The following is a 26,381-nucleotide window of genomic DNA, read 5'->3' on the forward strand; positions in this document are numbered from 1 at the left end:
TAAGAAAAACCCTGTCTTCTTCCAAAACTATTGGTCCATGAAATAATTCAAATATTTTTTTTTTTGCTGCATCGGAACTATTTTACTTACCTGATTTGGAGTGGATTTATGCGGCATCTTATTATTTTCGCACTTGGGTTCCTGTCAAACACTGGGAATGTGAAAGGCTGGTGGTTAGTGCAAAATTATATATCACGTGCTCCGAACAGGTATTGTTAAAACTTTACCAGTGCCCCCACTATAGCCTACAATTATATTTCGTAGGCAGAAGCATCCGTCGTTAGATCGAATGACCTTCTGAAATCTGCGTATCTGGCGTATGGCGTCTTCTGATGATAAGACATTTCTAAACCTTTTAAATACATCTCGTTCTGCAATGCCAAAGTATATCGGAGTAGGTTTGTTAAAGACCTGGCAATAGCTGCAAAGTCTTTAACAAAATATCGGTAGTTGCTGGCCAAACTCAAGAATGGCCGAAGCTTGTATATACTTTTCGGTTTTGGATTCTTGATATTTTCAAGATCAGTTTTTACGAGACCGAATGTTACTATAAGCCCAATGTTTTACGTTTTGTTTAAAATTTTGTATGTTTTCTCTTGAAAATTTAATGTTGGTATCACACAAACTCTTTAGAACCCAGTCTAATTGTTTAACGTGATATTTTTTGTTTTCGAGGAAACTATAACAACTATCACGTGTACGTAAACATTGAAATTTTTGTCAATTTGCTCATGTAAGAACTCGTCGATCGCTTTTTGCAAGATGATAACTACTTTCTTTAAGCCGAATTATAACAGACCAACTTCGTATTTTACTTCGGCCAAATATATTGATCATAGAAGGATTTTAAGTCCAACGTTGCGAAATATTCTTTACCAGGCTTGCCAATATCACAGAGATGTTGGTCATCGGGAACTTGAAGTCGATAACCAAGCGCTCATGCTTGTTTTCTCATTGGTCTTATCCTTATTTTATCTACGACCCATCTTGTTTTTTTTTTTTTTTTTTTTTTTTTTTAAAGTGAGGATACATCTTTAGAACCATAATTGATTGTGTCATTTATACTAACTAATTTTTGCATTAACATATCGAAACCTAGTATACATCATACTTTTTTATCAAAGATTATTATTAAACACTTTTGATGGACTTCATTCGAACCATGGATGGAAGTAATAGTGAAAGATAAACTCGCTTATGTTTTTATCTCCATTACAGGCTAAATGTAATTTTTGGCGGCTCCTTTGTTAATCAAAATTCTCAGTCGCCTCCCATCCAGCTGTCTTTTAATGAATGCACCCGCTGTCGCCTCTGGCCTATAATACGATCTGAACATTGCCTTTTTAGGCCCTACATATTATCGTTCTGTATGTTAGCGCTTTTACCTTTACAAAATAGCTTGGGCTGCTTGAAATTTATCATTGAATATCTTGTGTCAATGGGTTCAGCTTTAGTATTCTGATTAGTATCGCTTTGTTTTTTTTTTCTTGATTTTTTCCCTAATTCTCCTATGAACGCGTCTGGCATCTATTATACTCATTCGCTTGACTTCTATCTTCCATATCTTTAGCATATGTGGCTGCAAAGGTACTGCGCTCTATGCTAGCTTGTACCTCTCTAACCAAAGCAAAAGCGGATGCTAAGTCCTTGGGATGAGCTCGAAATACCACTAATTTCAGGTCTGGAGACGAAAGCGTGCATCATAATATTCCATGTGGCTAAAATTTCCCTTCATCTCTAGTCCCTGGCGGAGGAGCCGTAGCGATGTCTGTTCACTTCTTGTTGCACTACATTAATCTGAGCGTCAATCCTCAGTACGCCACCGAATTTATTAAATCCCATTAGAGGCAAAATATCACAATAAAATCCCATTTAACGTACCACGTTGACCGTTGTACCAATACACTTTTATGAGCTTTGTACTGTCACACAAGCCATGTCGAAGCTTCTGGGCAAAATAATTTCCGCTACTGTGTGTCGTGAAATTTTGATCTATTTAGACAAGTTGTTGGTGGTATCAGATTATTTCGAGTGTCAGTTAAATATTCTTAAGAGCTAGCAAGTCAAATGAGACACACGAGTTTGACCATTAATATGGGCTAAATCAATTTCTGCCTCAAAGAAGTACAATAATTTATAACCTATATTGAAGGGCAAGAGTATTCAATTGTCACAGAGCATGCCACTTTAAAATGACTCGTGTCTCATGCAGACTTGAGTTGTCGGCTTACAAAGTGAGCTCTAAAGCTCCAAGGATATGAATTTAAAAATAGTTCATAGATAAGGAAGTATAGTACCAGTTGCTTTATTGCGATCATATACAGAAAATGTGTTTACAATCACAGCAGAGTGCTTAGTCGATCTCGACTCAGAGCAATAGAAGTCAATTAGTCTATTTTTATTTTATTAAGTTTAAGCGATGTGATGTTTATGCAAAAGTGCAAAATGCAAAGCAATCCCGAATTTTTTAAATTTTAAGCTTACATTTTTAGCTTAATTAAGCTAGGCTAGCGATGTAGGTGATACAAATTAAGTGATTGAGTTAATTCCGTTATGTATGAAATTTTTTTGAATGAAATGGTGTTCATTCTTTTCGTGTCAAAATATAATTGATCTAATTTTAGCCATGATGTAAGCTGGAAGCTTATTTTTTATTTGTATAAATTTATTTATTATTTGTATACATTTTTCGTAGTAAGTAGCGGAAGGCTGTATTTAATTTGTTTACATTTTCTTCTGATAAAATTTCCGGCAACATTTTTTTTATTTACATGAGCTACATTTTTCTAAATATAAACTACTTCGCTCTTAAAATTTTTTTTCAATTTATAGGATATTTATCATAATTTTCCTTTTTTTTTTTTTTTTTTTTTTTTTATTTTAAAAGTGTAGAACCTGTACAATCAAATTTAGTACCTTAACAACACATGTATATATATGGAATTAGAGCCAAACCAGTCACAATATGAGGAATTCAAAGAAGACAGTTTACACCATTCCCATCGTTCTGGCTAAGCCTTGCCGTTTAAGTCGTCTTAGGGGTCTGGCAGGGATTAGACCTCTTGCAAGTAGGCTTCGGTGTCGTTGCAGTCTGTCCGTGTATCTGCTTGTGTGTCTGCTCTTCGACAGTAAACAGCTTAAGGTCTCTGTGAAGTATTGAGCCGCGCACATACCAGGGAGAGTTGGTTATCTGTCGCAGTACTCGGTTCTGCAAAACCTGAACCCGCTTATAATTAGATTTGGCAGCAATTCCCCAGATTTGCACTCCATAGAGCCATATCGGCAGGATACACTGCACGTAGACAGCTCTTTTGCATCTCAGCGGCAAGGTGCTCTTTTTATTGATGAGCCATCGCAGTTGCTGCTGTCTGTGACGGCATTTTTTCACCGCAGCTTTGAGGTGTGGCCCAAAGGTGAGACGCCTGTCCAGTGTGATTCCAAGATATTTCGCCTGTGCTGGTTGCTGTAGTGTTATTCCCGCCAGCTGGATTAGGGGAGCATGCATTGGCAGCCTTTTTAAGGTAAAGCAAGGGTTTAATGTTTTTAGCGGGTTGACTTTTAGATTCCATCGTATGCACCAATCAGCGAGAGTATCAAGATACCTCTGTAGTCCATAACTTGCCTCAATAGGACTTTTAGAGTTATAGATGATTGCAACATCATCAGCATAAGTTGCAATGAGGGCTTTCGAGGGAGCATCCATATGTTGAAAGGACGGGCTAGGTATATCTGAGGTATACAAGGAGTACAGCAACGGACCAAGAACACTACCCTGCGGCACACCTGCTCTCATAGGATATGTGGACGAAAGTGTATCCTTTACCTTGACTATAAACTCACGGCCTTCTAGATAAGACCTTAAGAGGCCATAGTACGGGGCAGGTAGAAGGTTTTTTATTTTGCACAGCAATCCATCGTGCCACACCTTGTCAAACGCTTGCTGCATGTCAATGAAGACAGCGTTGGAGTATTCTGAGTCATCAAAAGCCTGCAGGATGTGTTTCACCAACCTGTGAACTTGTTCCACTGTTCCGTATTCCTCCCGAAATCCAAATTGGTGATCCGGTAAGATATTAGACTGTCTTATTATGACATTAATGCGATTGGCAATGGTCCGCTCCCAAAGTTTAGACAGAGCGGGGAGTAGGCTTATAGGCCGATATGACTCTGGGTCCTCTTCCGGTTTGCCCGGCTTATGAATCATCAAGATCGCAGCTAATTTCCATTGCCTTGGGAACACTTGGAGCCTGATGATGGCATTAAAAATTAGTTCAATGTAAAGCAGCGCTCTAGTAGGCAAAGCCTTCAGCGTAGCATTGCAAATCTTGTCTATTCCAGGTGCTTTGTTTTTCGGCAATAGTTGGATCGCTTCAGTTATTTCTTCGATGCTTATAGGCTGAATAGGCAGGGACATCTGCAATGGGGTCTCCAAATTGAGATGTGTCTCCATGGTCTGCTCAATCGTAGCATAATTAAACGGAGTAAAACGATCCTCTAGATGGTATCCGAATGCGTTAGCCTGTTCCAATTCGCATTTAGCAAGTTCGCCACTGGGGCATCGGACAGGTACCTGTCTAAATGGTTGTCGTTTAAGCGATTTTGTGCATTTCCATAGAGAGTAGTTTGCATCTATTGTGTAGTCCATGGAAGCCAATTTTTGCTCGAAGAAATCACCTCTGAGCTCCCTTAAAAGGTTACGTAGCTGTCTTGCTGCACGGTTCCACAAAATTCGGTCCCAAGGATCTTGTGATCGAATTGCTCTTCTCCGAAGGCGCCTTTTTGTTCTGATAAGCTCTTTGGCCTCTCTAGTTAATACAATACCGTAATTAGGACGAGTCGCAGGATTAAGCGGCGTTGTAGCAGCAGCAGCTCTATATATGTTCTCCGAAAGAAGATCAACCGTGTTCTCGATGTCTTCACCAGAGCTCAGACACGAATTTAATTGAATTGAGTCATCCAACAGTTGTCTGAAAGCCGTGATGTCAGTACGGTTGTTTATTAGCCTTAGGCTTGGCCTGATATTAGAACCATCAATGTGCAGCTCAGCGATGAGGGCTAAATGGTCAGAATCTAAGTCCCAGTTTTCGTAGATATTTGTTAGATGATCCTGTATCCCATGGTATAATGCAAAATCAATACAAGAGGGTGTGTGACTGGATATATATGGGTATCTAGTTGGTGATTCTGTTGCAAGAATATTAGAGCCTCTGGCTGTGATGGCTTCTGCTAGTTCTCTGCCCCTGGGTGAATTATAGGTATCTCCCCACAGCCAATGTCGCGCATTCCAGTCACCACCAATAAGATACCTTTGGCCGCAAGAAGCGAGTATATCGCTGAATTGCCTTTCTTCTATTCTGTTCCTTGGTGGACAGTATATGGCGCAAAATTCAATGTCACCCAATCCTGTGGTAACTTTGATTGCAGACATTTGTATGTTTGGAGTTTCAATAACCCTTTGTGGGAAGTGGCCGAGAGAACTTCTAACGAATATAGCCGCTCCTCCCATACCATGGTTGTGATTTGAAGGTTTGTAAGCCGGATAAAAGGTATAACCATAAATTTTGATTGTATCTCCGTGATTCAGTCTGATCACGTTTAATAATAGAATGTCGACGTTGTTGTTGTGCGCGAATAGTTCCACATCTCTGGCTTTTCCTGCAATGCCATTGACATTCCATATGAGAATCTTTTGTGAGTTCATTGTAAATCAGAGGCGTTGTTATGAAGCTGGTGACTCGATGAATCCCCAGTCCATTGCCTTAGCATGCTGGCCATATCGTAGACCATTTTTTCGAGCCGTTCTAGACGTTCGCTGTTTTTCTTGTTTTGTTGTTGTTATTCACGTTGTTGCGCCTGAAGCCACAAGAGAAATTGTTGCTGCTGCTGCACTTGCAGCTCTTGTTGCCATTTCAAAAACTGTTGTTGTTGTTCCAATAGAGATTGGACGTCAACTAGGTGCTGCTGCTGTGAGTTATTTCCAGTAGGTTTAGCTATCTGGACTTGCGCTTGAATGTTATGTATGCGACTCTGAACAGATGCATTTCCACTTCTTGCTACCGAGGCATAGGATAATCCACCTGTTCCGATTCTGGAAGTATTAGGAAGCGGTTGCGGTTGCTGGCGAGTGAGTTGGTTGTTGTTTTCGTTGTGGCTGTTGCGTCCTTGCTTGCTTCTTCTTGATCATTGAAGAGCCCATTGATCGTCTATAGAACTCCTGGTACCACCGGCAACCTTTGTAGCTTGCCATGTGGCTACCTCCACAGTGAATGCAGGTAGGCGATTCATCTTTTGAACGTGTGCATAGTTTGTGGTTTGTGGAATGGTCCCCGCCACAACGCGCACAGTTAGGATGTCGGCGGCAGTATTTGGCTGTATGTCCATAATCCTGGCAACGTGTACATATGACGATTTCAGAACTTTTGCGCATCCTTTCTACTCTCACCATTTGGCGGCAAAGTGTTTTTATATTATATACTTCATTAATTTTGTTGCATGGTTTGATATTTATAAAGAATATATTTAGTTTTTCATCCCTGTTTGTCCTTGATCTTGGGTTGTGTACTTGCAGAGCATCAAAACCATATTTTTTAAAACTGGCAATTATTTCTTTGTTCAAAGTGCTATGGTGAAGCCCCTTTACCACAATTCTGTAAGGTTTTTCTTCCTTCAGCTGATATGTATGGAACTCAATTCCTATTGTATCAAAATGACTTACAATAGCTCTGTAAGTGTCGCTGTCTTTTGGAAATATTCTTGCCGTAACTCCTTGGTTGACTTTGACTGCCACGTTGTCAATACTAGTGACTTCACTAATGACCTCAAATAGATCATTAAGATCAGTGATACTCTCAACAATTTGCGGTGGCTTTGGTGAGCGGATAGGCTGTTTGTTATTGCTCGGTTCCTCATGTTGAGGGTTGTTGACTGCATCAGTTGCATCAGACGTTGGGGGTGCTCTTGTGGTTTTGGAATTCACTTCATCATCGCTTTCGGAAGTAACATCCATGTCCGTGTCTAGTAAAGCAAATCTGTTGGAGGATTTTGCCATGTTAGCTGAAGCGGAGTGTGAGACCATATCTCTGTTTGCTCTTTTACAACTATTATGGGGAGAAAGAGGCTTCTTCCTCTTAGTTTTTAGCATTTTTTGGGCCGCCGCCAGTTTTGTAGCAGCTCCTGTGAGCTTTGGAACGTCAATTTTTGAGGAGGCAGTTGGGAAGCGGGCTGCATGACTAGTCATGCTTCCGCTAGGGATCGCGCTACAGATTGCAGAAGTTGCAGTGGTTGTTGTTGTCGTGCTGAGGTTCTGAGCGTCAGCACGTGATAGGCGTTGGTTATTATTAAACTCAGTCCTTAATTCCAACGGAGTTTTACCAGCTATTTGGTACATTCTTTCGTAATCAATCGGCTTGTTTCGAAGCTGAGTGTTTTTATCCATTTTGATTTATATAATGATAATATAATTTAGAATATGATGAATGTTTAGCCCAAACGGGCAACGAGTGCAGTTTTGTCTCAGTACACTTTTTTTTTTTTATCTGGCTGCCGACACTGCACAAGGCAGCGCCTAAAAAGTTTATGACTTGTGCTATTTTTAGCAAGCGAATTAGCAATAGTATTGGATCAGTGAGTTCTTTACAATGCGCGACGCGACCGATCTCGAAGAGCTTATCTTAGCAACACAAAATAATTTAAATAAAATAAAATATTTTACTCGTTTACTTTTTACTGTTGACAGTCTCACAGCCAACGTTCGACCATCATGATTTTCCTGTTCTTACTAGTTGTACTCTCTAGTATTTAATTAATCATTACCCTACCGACACCTAAAAGGCTTAAAATTGGAGTTTATAATATTTTAACGGTTCATATTTTAATATATAAATTATGTTATGATTATTTTAACCTATTCCAAGGCGTGGTAAGATGCAGTCTTTCTTCGTCGTCTATAAGTCTAAAAAGCTAATTATATGTTGTACCTACAATATTTAGAACAACTCTTTTATTTATTTATTAGGGTCTCACAGAATTCCTTTTTAAAGATATTAGGCTTATTTCATCTCATAATTTTTTCTTGACTGTGATGTTTAAATTTGAAATGAATAATTTGTAAATCTTCATATTTAAAGTAGGGTATTGCTATTTCTCCGTCTCTTCGTATGAACGCAAACCATTTCGCCATTATTAAGGCTACATACTTAAAATTTGAATGTATATATAATAATCTACGAAGATTATCTTATCTGATAATTTGATACATACTTAACCGGAGACCAAAAATATATAGTATATATATCTACAGCCATTGCAGGCTTGGAAAATCGGATAAAATTATCTTCCACAGTTTTACAGCTAAAGCCCCAAAATAATTTATTTTGTTTATTTTCTACAGATAGAAAAAAAACTATTAAGGAGGGTTTTTTGGGGTGACCGAGTAGAAAGAAACTTTATATGCGCAAGCTGTAGGCGGATCTTTTAAAAATAAATAACGGACGGACGGGTGGACAGACAAATAGTCGGAACTAAATCTGCTCAGTCCATCGACCTTTTCAAGAATTTGTAAGCTTTAGGGGGTGTGCCACGCCTCCTTTTGCCGGTTACGTACATTTAAACAAAACCATTATACCCTTATTTCAATTTTCAACCGCGACAAGAAAACAACGGAAAACAACAGTACATTCCCAAATTTTGCAACTGCTTTGAGCTGAGCATGCGAATACATACCAAAGTAAAACGCTTTTAAAATCTTATTTCTTTTCCTTTTCTTCACTTTATAATTGCTATTCAATTACAATTTAAAATACAATTGAAATTTTTTTATAGGAATGAATCTTTTGTAAATCTGTATTAAAAGGTGATTCTAACTAAATACTTACTTACATGGAATAATTGGATATAAGCTATGAGTAATCATAAATTGTTAGTAGAGTTAATTACTTACTCTCACCTAGAACGATATAAATAGTACAATATCGTTGTAACCGATCTCACTAAATTATGCAGAGTCGGTCATCTTAATATTAAATCGATAATCGCTTAACCATTATTTTTAAAGTTTGTATATATATATATATATATATATATATATATATATATATATAATATACATATATAAATATATTTAACCAAAATTAAATTGCACCATATGGAACCTAAATCTGGAAGTACATACATATAAAGTTAGAATGGTCAAATTAACTTTATAGTAGTTTATAGTTATATGGTACCTACCACTGTTTGTCTGTGTTTGACATAAATTATGTAAACAGAAAATTGTGACTTGTAATTTAATATTCGGTGTTTTAAAATAAAAACAAGTAAGAACGTTTCAGTGGGGCGGTTCTGGCTGCATTTGCAGTCTAAGCTCTGATAGTTCCAAAACTTTGAAAGATTGGTTTTTTTTTTTTTCCAATTTGGCACACCCTCAAGAGGCTTATTTAAAAATGTTGGTAGATGAATGGAGGAAGTCAACAGCAAATTTGTTGTTAACTTTTGAGTTTCTAACTGTAAAATTGTTGAATATACCATTTTTCCCGATTTGAGATTCTCTCAGTAAGCGTGGGCATATAATTTTTAGTCAATCATTAATAGTCTACACTAGCGTAACTGTATAATTTTGTAGGCTGAGGAACCAAAAATGTGTAAGTTATAGGGTATTTTATTATCTGAGTTATCATAACAAAATATTCTTTGCTTATATAAAACAAAATGTGTAGTCAAGAACTTCAAAATATGATTTAGCGAAACGTCACTTTTTATTTAATTGATGGATTCTTTGGCTTAATTCTACATCATAAATCTCTTCTGACCGATTAATCACAGCGTAAAACCCAGAATACTGACCACTTGCGCGACAGCTTCACTGTGGACAAGACATATGTTTTTAGGATTAGCATAATTGTAATATTAAAGTCTCAAGCGTCAATAAGTTGACAAGTTAAAGTATTTTGTAAAATTTCTTACCTACTTTTAGCCAGTTATTGATATATTGATATATAAACAGCTTTAGCTTGGTTAATAAATCTGCATAAATAATTGTTACTAGAAAGGCTATGGGAGAAACAATAATTCATTTTTACCCTTTGTGTATCGTAAGTGTAGCGACCCATCGTATCAGGTAAGAGATATCTGTAATGTGGAATCACTGTCAGCATATTGTTACTATATCATCATATGTCGTACAGCTTGTAAATATACCATAATATACCATAACGATTATGGTAATATAAGAATTTGTATCACTTGATTAGCTTCAGTAGTTTCAATGTTTGATTCATAAAGGAGATGAGCAAGAAGCATCAGATAGGTATAGTTAAAAAGTTTCCTTTCTTTAAAACTATCGACGTTCTTTCGAGAATCTAACTGTTCTCCCGAAATACACAGAGTTTCACATAAGTTTGTGTAGACATTAACTTAGCAAGTTAAGTGGTTGATAATTGATTGGCTTATATTGCACCTTAAATGGATAACGCCATTTGACACATTAAACTATTAATCAAAGAGCTTGACTATATGGAGGTCTTTTATATTACAAAACGTATTTCTATATAATTTTATATAATAAAAATAACAAATCCACATCCCACAAGCCGAAAGAGTTGCGCCCATAAAAACTTCTCTTATTCGCGATATTTATCATTATATTTCGAGTAAAGCATTACGCTAATAGTAAAGCCCAACTATTTATTTTGTTGAATGGGCAAAGCCAAGACTTGGGTTTGAAATAATAACATTGTATGATGGGATATTTTTTACCTATTGCTTAAAGTTGTCATATCCATTTTCTTTTTATCCAAGCCAGTTAATAATTCGTCTAGAGAATCCGAGCTTAATTCTGCTTTGGTCTGACCAACATGATTACCTATTTTATTATCTGCCAATATGCACGCTGCCTTTAAACGATCAGTTGCTATTAAAGATTTGGGAGGCGTTACCCTGCCAAAATAAAATTGGGCTGATTGATTGTCGATTCCGTCATCACTACATGAGCTATCATCACGTCCAATGTTGGTAAGTTGTTCACCTGCTGTCGTCAAATTTCGATTGCTTTCCATCAAACCTAGAAAAAATTTAAATTGCATTATATGAGTCGTTTCAAAAATAAGTAATAATATAAAACTAATAAAAGAGATAGCCAATAATAGTTGAAAAATCAAATGATTCTTGTGAATATAGCAATACTAACTATTTTTCGATAACTCACCTCAATACCGATAATAATCGAAAGTTTAACTTGATTTTACAAGGGTAGCTCGAAGACCACAAACAAATGAGATTTCCTGGGAATGCGATACATATTTTGAATATTTCGGATTATGGTGACTTCCTCCCATAGTTACCAAATTTAAAATAAACGACTATGAAAAGCTTAGTGTGGTGTGTTTAACTAGACCAATCTGGGTTTTTAAATATACTCCAGAGTTTCTATTAATGTATGTAAGTTAACACAACTGACCAGCCGAACATAAATATTCAAGCTGACCATGCATTCTCAGCATGAATGCTTACGACACCAGCCGTCTCACGCGGATATTGCACAACAACGGCGGAAGTGTCTACGCGCAACAGTGTTGCTGCCCAGCGATATATGATCCCTCGCCAGCGTTTTCAGGGCTTAGGGATAGCTTCGATTATAAGAATTATTGTCACTTAGAATTAGTTGATTTTTGGAAATAATAAACGTCGGTCGTCGCCACGGAATTATCCAAGTCTTCTCATTTGACGCAACATCGTTGTTTTATAATAAGTGTTAACACCTTTACTTTTTACGTGTTAATCCACCCTAATACCAGAATACAAAAATACAAAAACTGGCGCCCAACGTAATCGAAAAAAAACCGAATTCAATTAAACCAATATTCAACGAATAAATTTGAAAAAAAAAAAGACATTATAAATTATAAATAATACAAAACTTAGGCAAAAGTTCACCGAGGAAGCAGTTCATCAAAACAGCAGCTCTACTAACATAATATAAGAACATGTGAGTAGGGTGTTCAAAAAAAAAATTAATAAAAATTGTTAAAATCCAATTCAAATACAATTCCAACCTCTCAATTAAATTTTAATTATAAAAAAACACTACACATATATTATTTGCATGTTATAAGTGATAGTGAGATACAGGACTTAGTAATACAATTTCAAAGTATAGATACAGGTGAAAAAATAAAAATGTCTATCTAACGAACAGTCAAGAGCAATTGTAGAAGGCGCAGTTACAAGCGCTTTAAGAACCCTTGGATTTTGCACATAATAACCGGACGGTTGTTGTGTTGTCGTTGTATGTCGCTCGGATGTAGACTGCAGCTCCATATGTCTTTTCGGAGGCGTCAACAAATGTATGTATCTCTTTAGCTACTGGCATTTTTCCATCGAATATGTGTCGAGGAATTTTGATGTTATTAAGGCTTTGCAGGTCGTCGCGATATGTTTTCCAATCCCTTTGTAGGCTTGTGGATAGCTCCTCATCCCAATCCAGGTTTGATTCCCATAATTGTTGCATAAATATTTTGGCTCTTACCACCACTGGGGCAAATAGGCCTAGTGGGTCAAGTATTTTTAGTAATTTTAGTTGCTTCTGTTGCTTGAGCTGTCAGTTTTTGGACTCCATGTTAGACCCAATGTCTTGATGCTGTTGTCTTCTGCGTCATTCAGTTTTACCAGTGGTATTGTGTCTTCCTTTGAGATTCCTTGAAACAGTTTGTCATGGTTAGCGAACCATTTACGAAGTCTTAATCCTGCTGGTAGAAGTATTTTGTTGACTTCATCTCGAATTTTCATGGCTTCTGTTAATGAATCCGCTCCGGTTAGACAGTCATCGACATAGAAATCATTTTTCACTGTCTTTGCTCCTAATGGATATTGCAGCTTGTTAGCAGTTGCTAAATGCTCCAAGCATTTTGTTGCTAGAAACGGGGCTGACGTTGTGCCGTATGTGACAGTTTTTAACCTGTAGTATTTCAGTTCTTCCTGGGGTGAGTTTCTCTAAACTATCATCTGATGGAATTGGTCTGCCGGATTCATCCATATCTGACGATACATCTCTTCGATGTCGGCGGTAAAAACATATTTATGAGTCCTAAAACGCAGCAGAATTGACAACAGTTCACTTTGTACCGTCGGACCAGCGTACAAGATGTCATTTAGGGCCTTGCCGGATGACGATTTGGCAGAGGCGTCGAATACAACTCGTAGTTTCGTTGTACTGCTGTCCGGTTTCAATACACAGTGATGTGGAATGAAGTAATGAGAGCTTGGGATCTTCTGCGGTGTTATATCCTTCACGTGGCCAAGTCTTTCATATTCCTTCATGAACTCTACGTAATTGTCTTGTAGATCTGTATCACGGCAGAGCCTTTTTTCTAACGAAAGAATACGCCTTGTAGCCAACTCAGGAGACTCTCCCAGAGGAGAAACATCTTCAGAATATGGCAGTTTTACAATGAACCTTCCATCCATTGCCTTTTGTAGATTATTTTTGAAATGGATCTGCTGGGTCCGAAAAGGTTGTGCTGATTCCAACATGTCTAATTTCCAGAAACGTTCCAATAGATCGTCTGGAAACAAATGATGACATTTGTAGTTGCTACAGAGCAAGTAGCAGTTCTTGGAGCTGTGGTGCGCATTTTTCCAGCTACTATTCAGCCCAATTTGGAGTTTTTAATCATTAGGAATTTTGGGCTCCTTTTAATTTGCTCCGGCAGAATGAGCTCGAAATAGTGCTCTGCTCCGAGTAGTAGGTCAACCTTTCCAGGTTTCTCAAATGTTGGGTCCGCCAGTGGTAGATTGCTTGGTACCCACGATACGTCATTTAATTTGTGGGTTGGTTGATCCGCCACAATATTTGGTAATACGAATGCTTCTACGAGTGTCGTATAGTTTCCGTTCTTGGATTTGATGAGGATATTTACCCTAGACCTTTATGAATTTGAGTTTCCTCCGATGCCTTCAATTCGCATGTGTGAATTTTTGACTGCTAATGCTAATGTCTTTACGGCTCTTTCAGAAATCATAATGATTTGGGATCCTGAATCCAGAAGTGCTCTGAAGTCTCCGATTCGGCCGTTGGTTCCCTGTACTTCAACTCGAGCAGTAGCGAGTAGAACATAATTGTTTTTTGCAGTGTTTGCTGTAGCAGTTGTTTTCACGTCTGGTGTCTTCTCGAAGGGCAAAAATGTATTATGTTTTTTATTGCACTTCATGCAGATGCGTAAGAAACATGATTTTGCCATATGATTTGACCGCAGACAATTTAAGCAAAATTTTTGGCTTTGTGCCCATTTATAACGTGCGTCTACAGACTTAGACGCAAAGTTTTCATCGATAAATTCGATGATCTGGTGAGTTGCAGAATTGACAATTCTGATCCTTTTCGAATGCGGCAGATGCACATATTTTTTGCCTTTCCTTATGCGTTTATCCGTTTATCCGATGGCTTCCAACGCAAGGAATCTTTGTTCCAAGAAGATTAAGAACTCCTTAATTGGCTGCATTCTTTTAGTCTCCTTGATGGATTGCTCAAAAGAACATGAGTCATCCTGTCTAACTTATTTGCTAGTAGCACTTGCAAAAGTGCATCCCAATTGTTTGTGTTTACCTCAATGCTTCTTAGTGCAGCAAGCGTTTCTTTAACGTTGTCGTGAAAGTTCTTTATAGGTGATGCCTCGTTTGTTACTGACGGTTGATCCAGCAGTTTGTTCAGGATCGTTGTCGTCAGTACTCGCTTGTTGTCGAAGCGCTCCTTCAACATAGTCCAGGCGGTTGGTTGTAGTTGGATTCTGTCAACTCCAAATGTCTGAGCAGTCTTTCTGCATCTTCAGAGAGGTTTGTTTTTAAATACTACATATTTTGTATTGTTGGCAATATTGTTTCATGGATCATTTTCTTGAATAGATCATGAAACTGCTGCCATTTTAAATAGCATCCATCAAATTTTGGTATGGATACCTTTGACAGCTGCACTTGGGGATGCGTAGTTGAAGTAGTGACTGTTGGCTTCTCATCAGTTGGCGTGCCTTGGATTTGGAATATGGCTGTCTCTGCATTCAGGTAGTTTGACATATTGTACACAAGCGCGATTGGTTCTTCAAACATTCGGAAGATCTCAAAATGAATTTGGCTAATTTTTTCCCAAAATTCCTTTACCAGAGGCCTGAAGCGGGCCTGTGATTCTTGTGTAATCTGGTCAAGCATTCTTTTCAATGCTGCCAGTAGAGCAGCTTGTTGCCTTTGGAGAGGTAGCATTTCCAAACGTGCTGTCTCCATATGGTCAACTTCGATCAAATTTTCGGAAAATTCCTCTTGGTATTTTACAACAATCTCCTTGATTTTTGAGAAGTTATTTTCATTTGAATATGAATTCTCAATGGGATTCACAGCCATAAGGGTCCTTATTCCAGAGCTGACTTAAATGCGCAGCCTTATTTCGGAAGTATTTTGGATGTGACTTCCGTTCCTGAGTATCCTTTTTGTAGTTTCTAATAAGAACTTGGATCTCCTCACCAATCGAGGTCTGATTATGACTTAATCTTTCCATTTTATTTATTTCTTTATATTTTTTTTTTTAATGACAATGATATAAAGCTGACGAAGATGCCGCCTTGCCGCCAAATGACAAGATTGATGGGTTGATAGATCTGGGTGCCAGAGTTACCCGTTGATTTCGTCGTTGATCAATGTAGACAAATAGGGTTCGCCAAATGAATCCAATATTTTCCTTGAAGAGATTGGTCGTCAAGTTGACCAAGTGCTTGTGATTGTATTACAGAATGCTTGTAATAATCACGTCGGGGTCACCAAATGTTGTGTGTTTATTTCAGTCCTTGGTACAGAACCAAGACTAAGTATTTGTTTATGATCTTTATTGTAAGTCTCTAGAACAGAACCAGTGACTACGGGCGTCGCAACTAATACTTGAACCAGTTGGACAACGGAGATGAGTTGAATTAGAGAAGGGCGAGACACGGTGCTATATTTTCAAGTGCTAAATTCATACCGGTTTATTTTGTAAATTGTATGGCCTTATTTACAGTTTTCTTAGGTTCTAAGGATCACTAATGATTTATGACATGTAATGTAATGTCCTAATGTAGTGGCCTAGAAATACATAAATTCAAGGTTTTATGACGGTTAAGGGTTCTCTTAAAACTAACATGTGCATGTAGATAGCGACCAGATGGCACATCTGCATGTCATCTGGTCAGGCTGATAAGCATTATGAATAATGTAGGGTGAGTTCTGAAAAGCGTCCTTTCTTAGAACACATGGACTCGAACAGAAGTATCTCAAGTTAAAGTCTTGCTAACAACTTTCTACACTTTGTTATAGATTTCCCTAAGCCTAACATAGTATGTAAGAAATTAACAATATACCCTGTCCAACACAATGGCATTATAATAAATTTCGCCGAATACTACAATATAGCTGTTTGCGGAAAACTGCACATTGTTCAACTCGACCCTGCCCTCTTGAACCTATATCGAGCAAATGGTGAAAGGGACATTCCTCCATACCTTTGACAACGAGATAAAGGTAAACGACACCGTATATAGAAATCCTAAAAACTACGTGACTAAATCCCCGAGACCAGCGGCATCCACGCTTCTAAATATAACGGATCATCAGGAATACCAAGCCTGCCGTACCTACAGAAGCTAAGCATAAGAAGCCTCCGGGACATTTCCCAATTAGAAGAACGACTGGTAAGAAGACCAATAATATCTGGAATAGCCGTGGTCATCCTTCTACTTTCCTGCTACGCCTTGATGAAACTTTGCCAAAGACATCAGAGGAACAAACGTCAACGTGATCTTCAAGCGGTAATTAACAGTTTCAAGAACTCCGAGGACGTCATTCACCTAAGTTGGGGAGGAGTGAACACAACTGACCAGCAGAACATAAAAATTCAAGCTGACCATGCATTCTCAGCATGAATGCTTACGCCACCAGCCATCTCAAGCGGATATTGCACAACAACGGCGAAAGCGTCCAAGCGCAAAAGTGTTGCTGCCCAGCGATATATGATCCCTCGCACTACATGCCATGCCAGCGTTTTCACGGCTTAGGGCTAGCATCGATTATAAGAATTATTGTCACTTAGAAATAGTTGATTTTTGGAAATAAAGAACATCGGTCGTCGCCACGGAATTATCCAAGTCTTCTCATTTCACGCAACATAGTGGTTTTATAACAAGTGTTAACGCCGTTACTTCTTACGTGTTAATCCACCCTAATACCAGAATACAAAAATACAATAACTTGTACACTGGTCGTCATATATATTTTGATATAGCGTTGCCTTAGTTTATTTTCTTAATATTTCTTATTTCAAAAGCAATAAATTCTTAATTTTATTTTTTTATGGTTACAGTGTAATGTAGAAAATATTAATTAAAAATATTTTCAAGCTTAACATTGATTTTAATTTTTTTTGTAACTAAAAACAAAGAAATTCAATAGTGGCATATATATTTTGACATTGTTATGTTTATCCACAAAATAATATTATTGTAAAAAACGCAATTTAAATTTTAAATTAATGGAAAATATACTCTACATTGGCGTTGTCCTGCTGCAGAATAAATGCTTCTCCGATCAATCTGTTGCCAGATGGGAACGCAAAATCGTTCGTTAAGGTTCTTAAATATTGACCCCGGTTCATAAAGCCGTCAATAGGAACCAAGTCACCCACACCATTGTATGAGACGGATCCCCAGAACATCACGTTCCCACCCCCATGACTAACTTTTTGACACACAGGCGCGTTTCTTTTGCGAACTTCTTTGTCCAAGCGTACATAAACTTTCTTCTGCGATGAGTGGAACTCAAAAGTGCTCTCATCCGTACATTGCGCCAGTAGAATTTAGGGTTGTCAAAATACTTCTCCGCAAAAGTAAGACGCTTAAGTTTGTCTTTAATGGTGATAAATGGTATTGGTTTAGCAATATATGTTTTCATATTTGTTAAAATTATTCGCCTACGTATAGTCCTCTCACTTATGGGATTAGATGCGATCCTATTCCACTCCAAAGCCACAGCCCTTGGTGTAATGAGAGGGTTTCATTTGAATTGGCGCAGGATCAGATGGTCTTCATCAGCATTTGTCTTTCGTTTGCGACGACTTCTGGCCTCATTGGTTAGTTCATTTAATTTTTAATATTTATTAATCTGATAATAAATAGTCAGACGTGACAAATTGTATTCCTTAGCGATCTTTATAACCGAAATACCCAAGTTATGTCACAATTTCTATTCTTGTTTGTTGACTTAACTCAGATATTTTAAACCTTTTTAATATCAAAAACCCGAGAAAATGAAATAAATATACGGATTTCTGAAATCAAAAGAGAATTTCTCAAAAATTTCTTTATAAACACTTCAATCAGAAGAAAGAACTGCCAAAATATTTCGCAAATTTACAGTTATTAGCGTGCAAGTTATTTAAGTCTATCCGCTCCAGTAGTCCTCGTAAGGGGATGCCGTCGGGTAGATCCAGGTTGTTAGTTGATAATGTAGATTAGGTTGAGATACGGTTAAGTATCAGATCACTGGCCTTGTGGCTCAGTGATTTATTAATTAATAAGTCAAGATTATACGGCCAATTGCCGGAGCAATGTTTATTCAACGTGCGTTAGCTTACGTTATTGGAACAGAACTGATCGTGACAATGAAATGAATAAAAGACTAAAGCTAAGTACATAAAAGGGAAATATGTATATAAACCTAAATACATATTATATAAAGATCACGCCATGGGCTGTCGACCGCGCGGAGCTATGCCGGCATATTTATGTTAGCGCTACAATGTCTGCGATTGCGACATATATCGGAAACTGCTAATGCCCGCAATAGCATATTTTGCAGACGTTGCGTTCACAGTGCAACCGAAATCCGATACGTTGATGTTCTAGCTGCGTGGGTTGCTCCGAACTTAACGCGAGGGTTGTTCGTTAACTTGGTTGTTAACTATTCCCCCTTTAAGTTCATTGCCGTCCTCGGTGATGCGCAACTCCTGGATGAATCTCTGCAACTTAATCGAGGTGTTCTTCCGATACCAACATAGGCCAACTACGATGAGGCTACAGAACAGGAGGCTGATAATTACTCCAATGCCGAACCAGAACTTGGGAGATCCGTTAGATGACATGTCGTCGCTTAATTCCCTAATGGCGTGCAGGTTGTGTTCATTCATTCGCTGAAGTAGGGGTAGGCTTAGCACGTGATCGTGTCCGTAATGTTCAGTAAAAGTGAAGTCGGAATGCCAGAAACCATATCGACAGTTTTATCGTGGTTGAGATACGTGGTGTCGTTTACCATGGCGTTGCGCTCAAACGTTATGAGATTAGTTCCCCTGACGTATATTGTGGGGCCTCCATCTATACTAACGCTCGCAGGCTGGTTGATAATGATCATTCCTTCGTCAACCCTTGTAATAGGTTCCAGGTGACTGGGCTGCGTTCGGCATATGGCTGATTCGCCTGAGTGTAATCCGTGGGCGCATGTATAATGCGCGGGTAGCTTGCAAAATGTCGCGTGGTTAGTTGTGACGCAATCGGTGGCAGCTTTTACTCCGTCCTTGCATTCAGCTACTATGTTATCATGTAATTGTAGCACAGTGTTTTGATGTGCCACCGGAAAAATTATGATCTTTTTACAAACAAATCTTATATTAGGGTATTCTATAATTATATGAAGGGTGCTGTCGGATTGAAATTTTTTAATTTTTGATACTGCCATTAAACTAACTATGGAGACCTCTGTGAGCTGTTCAGTGAAAATAGATTTTAAGTCTTCATGATCAAAAATAGTTGGCTTTATTATATCTTATTTGGCAAGCGTAATTGTAAGCATAAGGTTTTGAATTTCTGTCATAAGCATTCTATTTCTTGCTAAAAGTGTTTCAGACTTTTTAGCTTTGATTATTCTATTAACTGTCTCTGTGAGCAGTTTGATTTGTTTCTGAGTTTCTGTGTTGATTACAATCTGCCTATTGTTTGATTCTATTAATTGTGTTTCCGAATTTCGAATTTTCTCCAAGTCAGACGCGTCAGGCGTTCCAGCTATTACTTTTAGTGCTGTGCCTAGGAAATCTAAACTTCTTGCTATCCTGTGGTGCATTGTTAGAGTGGACAATAAGTTTTGGACATGTTCTATGTCTACTTCTAAAAGCTTTCGCATGTGAGAGAGGGGAAATAGTTCGGATAATTTTATGGTATCGTCTATGATGGCTGAGAATTCTGTCAAGTTAGTCGAGTGTCGTATGAATTTACTTTGCTCCCATAGTAAAACACTACCGTCTAGCACAGGAATGTATTTCGCATTTGAGAAGTCGGTGATGCGCGCCCCCGCTGCGGTTAGAATTGACAGTATAATGATGGTCAACCTGTAGGAAATGTGAAGCGAAGTTATATTAACTGTGTGGAACCAAAAAAATTTTGTAGTTTATTTAAGATTGTCCTTATGGACCACCCTCCCCTTAATAAGTACAGCCGTCCCTAGGTCTACTTGTATGTGTCCCTCAGAACATCGCGTTGTAGGGTAGAGTGATACGAGTTCGTGTTGAAAGACTGCCAAGGTCGGGAGATCACAATAGAATGCGTTTACCACATCACTGTTTACTGCATGCTTTATGGATTCGAGGAGGTTATTCTTGTCTGTGAATTGTATCACATGGCGGGTTTTTCTGCCGAATATGATGAGTCTACGATACAAATTGTAGCGTGCTTCTTCTAGGATGATTTGGTTCCTAAAAAGGTTAACAGACTTGTCTGTTGTATCGATTGTGTAGGTCAGGGATATCTCACTATGGATGGTAGCAGCACATGATTGTGTTTCATCTTGCAGGGCATTAACGTTTTGCTGGGACAGGGCATCTGCCACGAAGTTTTCTTTCCCAGGCTTGTAATGAATCTGTGCGTTATATTCTTCAATGTATGCTTTCCATCTTTTAATCTTTGCGTTAGTGTTTTTTTCTGACACTGAAAAGGTGAGCGGCTGATGGTCCGTGGAAATGTGAAGTTCTCTGGTGCCATACAGATAGTTCTGTAATTTTCATACGATGGCCAATAATTCTCTTTCATTCTTTCTTTAATAATCGAGATATCATTGTGATCGGCCTTCCCCCTTGAGACAGTACTGCACCGATACCATTAGCGGAAGCGTCGGTCGTTAGATCAAAAGATTTTTTAAAGTCCGGGTACATGAGTATGACGTCTTCTGACGCCAAAATATTTCTTAGGCGGTCAAAAGCGTCGCGTTGTGCATTGTCAAAGTCAATTGGAACCTTTTTGGACATGTGTTTGCTTACCATGCCGTTTTCGCCCTTAAGCATGTTAGTTAAAGGTCTCGCAATTGACGCAAAGTCTTTAATAAACACCCTGTAGTAACTAGCAAGTCCCAAAAACGATCTTAATGCGAAGAGGTTTTTTGGTTCAGCGAATTCTTGGATCGCTTTGACTTTTTCGGGATCAGTTTTTGCTCCATTGCTTGAGACAATGAAACCCAAATATTCAACGCTCTCTTTAAAGAATTTAGTCTTCTCTTTAGAGACTCTCATGTTGGCGTCGTAAAGCTGTTGGAGAACTGTGTCAATCTGTTTGACATGGTCCGTTTCGTTTTCAGAAAATATTATCACGTCATCAACATAGACGTAGCATATTTTTCCGATTTGTTCTTTTAATACATCATCGATTGCCCTTTGAAAGATGCTTCCCACATTTTTCAACCCAAAGGGTAGCCGGCAGAATTCGTATTTTCCGCCATTTACCGAAAATGCCGTTTTTTCGCGATCTCTTTCATTTAGATAAATCTGGTGGTATCCAGATTTCAAATCTAGTGTTGTGAAAAATTTCGCTTTTCCAAGATTGGCTAGAATCATTGGGATGCTCGGCATTGGGTACCTATCGGCGATGGTTCGCTCGTTTAACTTTCGGAAATCGATGACGAGTCGCTTATTTTTGTTGCCGTTTGCGTCTGTACCTTTTTTATCAACAACCCATGCAGGGCTGCTGTATGCAGACCGTGATGGTTTCATAATGCCATTTTTTAGTAATTGAGCGATTTCGTTGTTAACAAAATCGGCTACACTTGCCGGGTATGTGTATAGTTTTGAGTATACCTCTTTGTCGTCAATGGTGCGGATTGTGGCCACAACCGATGTGTTAATCGGCAACGCCTCGTTAGAGGTCGAAAATGTGCCAATCCTTTTCAGTATGACATTTTTAAACTTGTCCCTTACATTATCGGGGACTACTATGTCATCTATGCGTGTAAAGTTTACATTATCGCATAGGTGGTGCTGCAGCACCTCCGTCGTATTGCCGTAGGTGATATTATTATTGTTTAAATTTAGATTTACCCCTGCTTGTGTCAATAAATCGAAGCCTATTATAGCATCAAAAGTGTCAAGAGTGTCTAAAATAAAAAATGGGGCACTTTTTCCAAAAATCATAGAACATTTTTCTTTAATTTTACTGGACCCGTGTATGGAGTTCACAGTGAATAGGGTGTCGACAGGTGTTATGTTTTTTAACTCCTTTACGGGGCTTACATAATTTTTTGCCGCCCCAGTGTCGATTAGGATTTTCAATGTCAGCCAATTGTCGCTCGACGAACGACAATTTGGAGCGTTCCCTAAAAAATTCAATAGCTCATTGTCTTCTAGCGAATCACTCTCATCGGAGGCCTCAGCAACTGCAGCTTCTGCTGCACTTGTGTAGTCTTGATCCTCTTGGTTAGAGTTCTGTTGAGTTACATTATTGATTCTTTCGCGTCTTTGCCCTGACACACGTTCTGACGTGTTCTGTCTCTTTTGAGCTTCGCCGTATGTGGGGTTACTCTGAGGTTTACCCCAATTAGTCGGTTATCTAAACTTTGAAGTTGATGGATCGATGTCCATGGGTTGCGCCTGGCTCTGACCTTGGTTAGAGTTGTTGGGCCTGTTGCTTGAACTTGGTCCGGGTTCGCTTTGTTGGGTTTTATTTTGGTTTTGTTTGAAGTGTGGATTTTTCTCGAAATATTTTCTCTGTTTTGGTATATGATTATTTCCTTGCTTATTAGGCTCCCTCGAGTGGTTCCTATCTTCGATTACTTTGGCATAGGTCGCAGCAAACATGCTTCTTTCTATGCTGTTCTCAGCCTCGCGAGCCAACGCTAAAGCGGATGGCAAATCTTTAGGCTGTGCCGGTATGACCAATGCTTTGAGAGGCCTCCTAAGGCCTGCCATAAAAGCATGCAGGGCATCATTCCTAATTTCTGCATTGAGGATAGCTGCTGCCTGTTCATTATGTGTCATGCCAATTTTGTTTGTAACGAGCGTGAGTTTTTTCTCGACTTCGTCATAATATTGCATTATGTCTAGGTCACCTTGCCTAACCAATTCTAATCGCTGTCTGAGGACACGCAGGGATGTTTTGTCCGCGTATGTGCAATCAAGTCTAGCAATGATTGCATTGAAGTTGAGCACAGTATTGTGGGATGTGAGCACTGAGCGTGCTGCGCCACACACTTTGTTTTTTAATATAGCCACTGCTTGGTAATGGGTTTCACTTCCATCATATCGTTTGAAAATTTGATATGCCTCTACGGCAGCTTGTCTCCAAGACACATATTCTTCGTGGTCACCACTAAAATTCGGTACCGATTTAGTAACGTCTAGTCTAACTTCTCATCTAATGTTGGGATCGATCGTTACGCTTTCATATACTTGAACTTGAGGTGTTTCTACTCTAAGTGAGCTCACTTGATCTCTCAATGCTTGAATTTCGGCATGCATTTCATTTCTAATTTGTTGTTCGCGTGCTAGTGCGCTGCTGATAGCGTTATCTATGAAAGCTTTAACTGTTTCTGGGTCCATTTCTGTTTGGTTTGATGTAAGGGGTGCAAAGCCTAAACTATATTCTTCGTCGCTATCGATTTCCACTTTAATATTCCTATAGGTCCAACTCATAAGCAGTTGGCGAAAATCCAACAATAAGAGAGAAAACAATCGAAATGACAATAAACCCGCACACAGTTTATATTTTATAGAGTTAGTTATATAAAGCGGTTTGTATGGACACTTTGGTTTGAAATAATTCAACAGATTTATTTATTACGTTACCTTGCGCTTACATTCACGCTGCCACTTTGTTTTATATTTATTGGAATTTTCAATTTTTTTCTTTTGTCACTGAACAGTCACTTACATGTTCTTATGGTGTGGGTGCTTAGATGTTAATCCCGTTGGGCGACAGTTATTTAAGGCTATCCGCTCCAGTAGTTCTCGTAAGGGGATGCCGTCGGGTAGATCCAGGTTGTTAGTTGATAATGTCGTAAGCATTTATGCTGAGAATGCATGGTCAGCTTTAATATTTATGTTCCGCTGATCAGTTTTGTAAACTTATACATTGATGACCTCATAATATTTTCTCAAAATGCAGAAAATCACGTCAGAAATGCAGATGATCAAGAGCCTATGCGAGGCCAACATGATAGTCTCAAGGGAAAAACTCAATTAGTTTCTTTGTAATTAAGGTAGGCGCAAAAACGGAGCCAGGAAATGTAAAAGCCATTCAGGAATGCCTTGAGCCAAGAACCCAGATTAAACTTATGTCTTTTATTTTAGCCCAAGGCAGCTATTGCAGGTGTTTTATTTAATATTTTGCTACGATTGCAAGATCTTTGACAAATTTACTGAAAGGGAAGAAAAAGTTTAGCTAACAGGCGTTTCGGCTTATGGCTTTGCTGTACTTCTATCGCATACTTCGTGGGAAGCAGACTCGGACTTAAATCAGGTTAATAGCCCGCAGTGCACAGAAGGTAAAGTTCAGAAGATAGATTTAGCCGAAAGAGTCGCAGGTCAGAGGTACCAGCGGGTAAAGAATACAGTGCAAGGGGCGCTTACTCATGAGGGTGAATGCGATAAAGGTACGTCTCGTCAAACACTTCAGGAAGCTAAATGAATGGACTGTTGCTAATAATGGCCACTGCCAAACATACAAACATACAAACATACAAACATATTGTCAAACCTAGGCAAGGCCATAAATTTCACAACACTGGACCTAATGTCAGATTACACTCAATTCTTTGTTGCCGAGCAGAACAGAGAGAAAACGTCTTTCTCTGTAAATGCAGTAGAGTATGAATATTGCCGTTCGGGCTGAAGAATGCGGATAGCATCTTCCAAAGAGCAATCGACGCACTAACGTCCTACGCGAATAAATCGGTAAATATATACGTTGATGACGTCATAATATTTTCTCAAAATGAAGATCACGTCAGAAACGCAGATGATCAAGAGCCTATACGAGGCCAACATGATAGTCTCAAGGGAAAAACTCAATTAGTTTCGTTGTAATTAAGGTAGGCGCAAAAACGGAGCCAGGAAATGTAAAAGCCATTCAGGAATGCCTTGAGCCAAGAACCCAGATCAAACTTATGTCTTTTATTTTAGCCCAAGGCAGCTATTGCAGGTGTTTTATTTAATATTTTGCCACGATTGCAAGATCTTTGACAAATTTACTGAAAGGGAAGAAGAAGTTTAGCTATCCTAATTTTCGAAATCCTTTCGACCTAATAGCAGGAGTTTCAGCTTATGGCTTTGCTGTACTTCTATCGCATACTTCGTGGGAAGCAGACTCGGAATTAAATCATGTTAATAGCCCTCAGTGCACAGAAGGTAAAGTTAAGAAGGTAGATTTAGCCGAAAGAGTCGCAGGTCAGAGGTACCAGCGGGTAAAGAATACAGTGCAAGGGGCGCTTACTCATGAGGGTGAATGCGATAAAGGTACGTCTCGTCAAACACTTCAGGAAGCTAAATGAATGGACTGTTGCTAATAATGGCCACTGCCAAACAAACAAACATATTGTCAAACCTAGGCAAGGCCATAAATTTCACAACATTGGACCTAAAGTCAGATTACACTCAATTCTTTGTTGCTGAGCAGAACAGAGAGAAAACGTCTTTCTCTGTAAATGCAGGAAAGTATGAATTTTGCCGTTCGGGCTGAAGAATGCGGATAGCATCTTCCAAAGAGCAATCGACGCACTAACGTCCTACGCGAATAAATCGGTAAATATATACGTTGATGACGTCATAATATTTTCTCAAAATGAAGATCACGTCAGAAACGCAGATGATCAAGAGCCTATACGAGGCCAACATGATAGTCTCAAGGGAAAAACTCAATTAGTTTCGTTGTAATTAAGGTAGGCGCAAAAACGGAGCCAGGAAATGTAAAAGCCATTCAGGAATGCCTTGAGCCAAGAACCCAGATTAAACTTATGTCTTTTATTTTAGCCCAAGGCAGCTATTGCAGGTGTTTTATTTAATATTTTGCCACGATTGCAAGATCTTTGACAAATTCACTGAAAGGGAAGAAGAAGTTTAGCTATCCTAATTT

General features: G+C 38.7%; 1 protein-coding gene across 1 annotated transcript; it reads right to left on the minus strand.

Moving 5' to 3' along the window:
* Positions 1 to 94: 94 nt before the first annotated feature.
* LOC115483022 lies at positions 95 to 11,052 on the minus strand. The gene is made up of 2 exons (XM_030223758.1): positions 10,753 to 11,052; positions 95 to 151 (listed from the first exon to the last, which is right to left on the minus strand). Exons 1-2 carry the CDS (start codon positions 11,049 to 11,051, stop codon positions 145 to 147), a joined length of 306 nt encoding a protein of 101 aa, XP_030079618.1. The 5' UTR covers position 11,052; the 3' UTR covers positions 95 to 144.
* Positions 11,053 to 26,381: the final 15,329 nt, after the last annotated feature.

The sequence above is a fragment of the Drosophila hydei genome, unplaced genomic scaffold, assembly GCF_003285905.1.
Source record: "Drosophila hydei strain 15085-1641.00,03,60 unplaced genomic scaffold, DhydRS2 tig00000271-arrow-arrow-pilon, whole genome shotgun sequence".
Classification (NCBI taxonomy): domain Eukaryota; kingdom Metazoa; phylum Arthropoda; class Insecta; order Diptera; family Drosophilidae; genus Drosophila; species Drosophila hydei.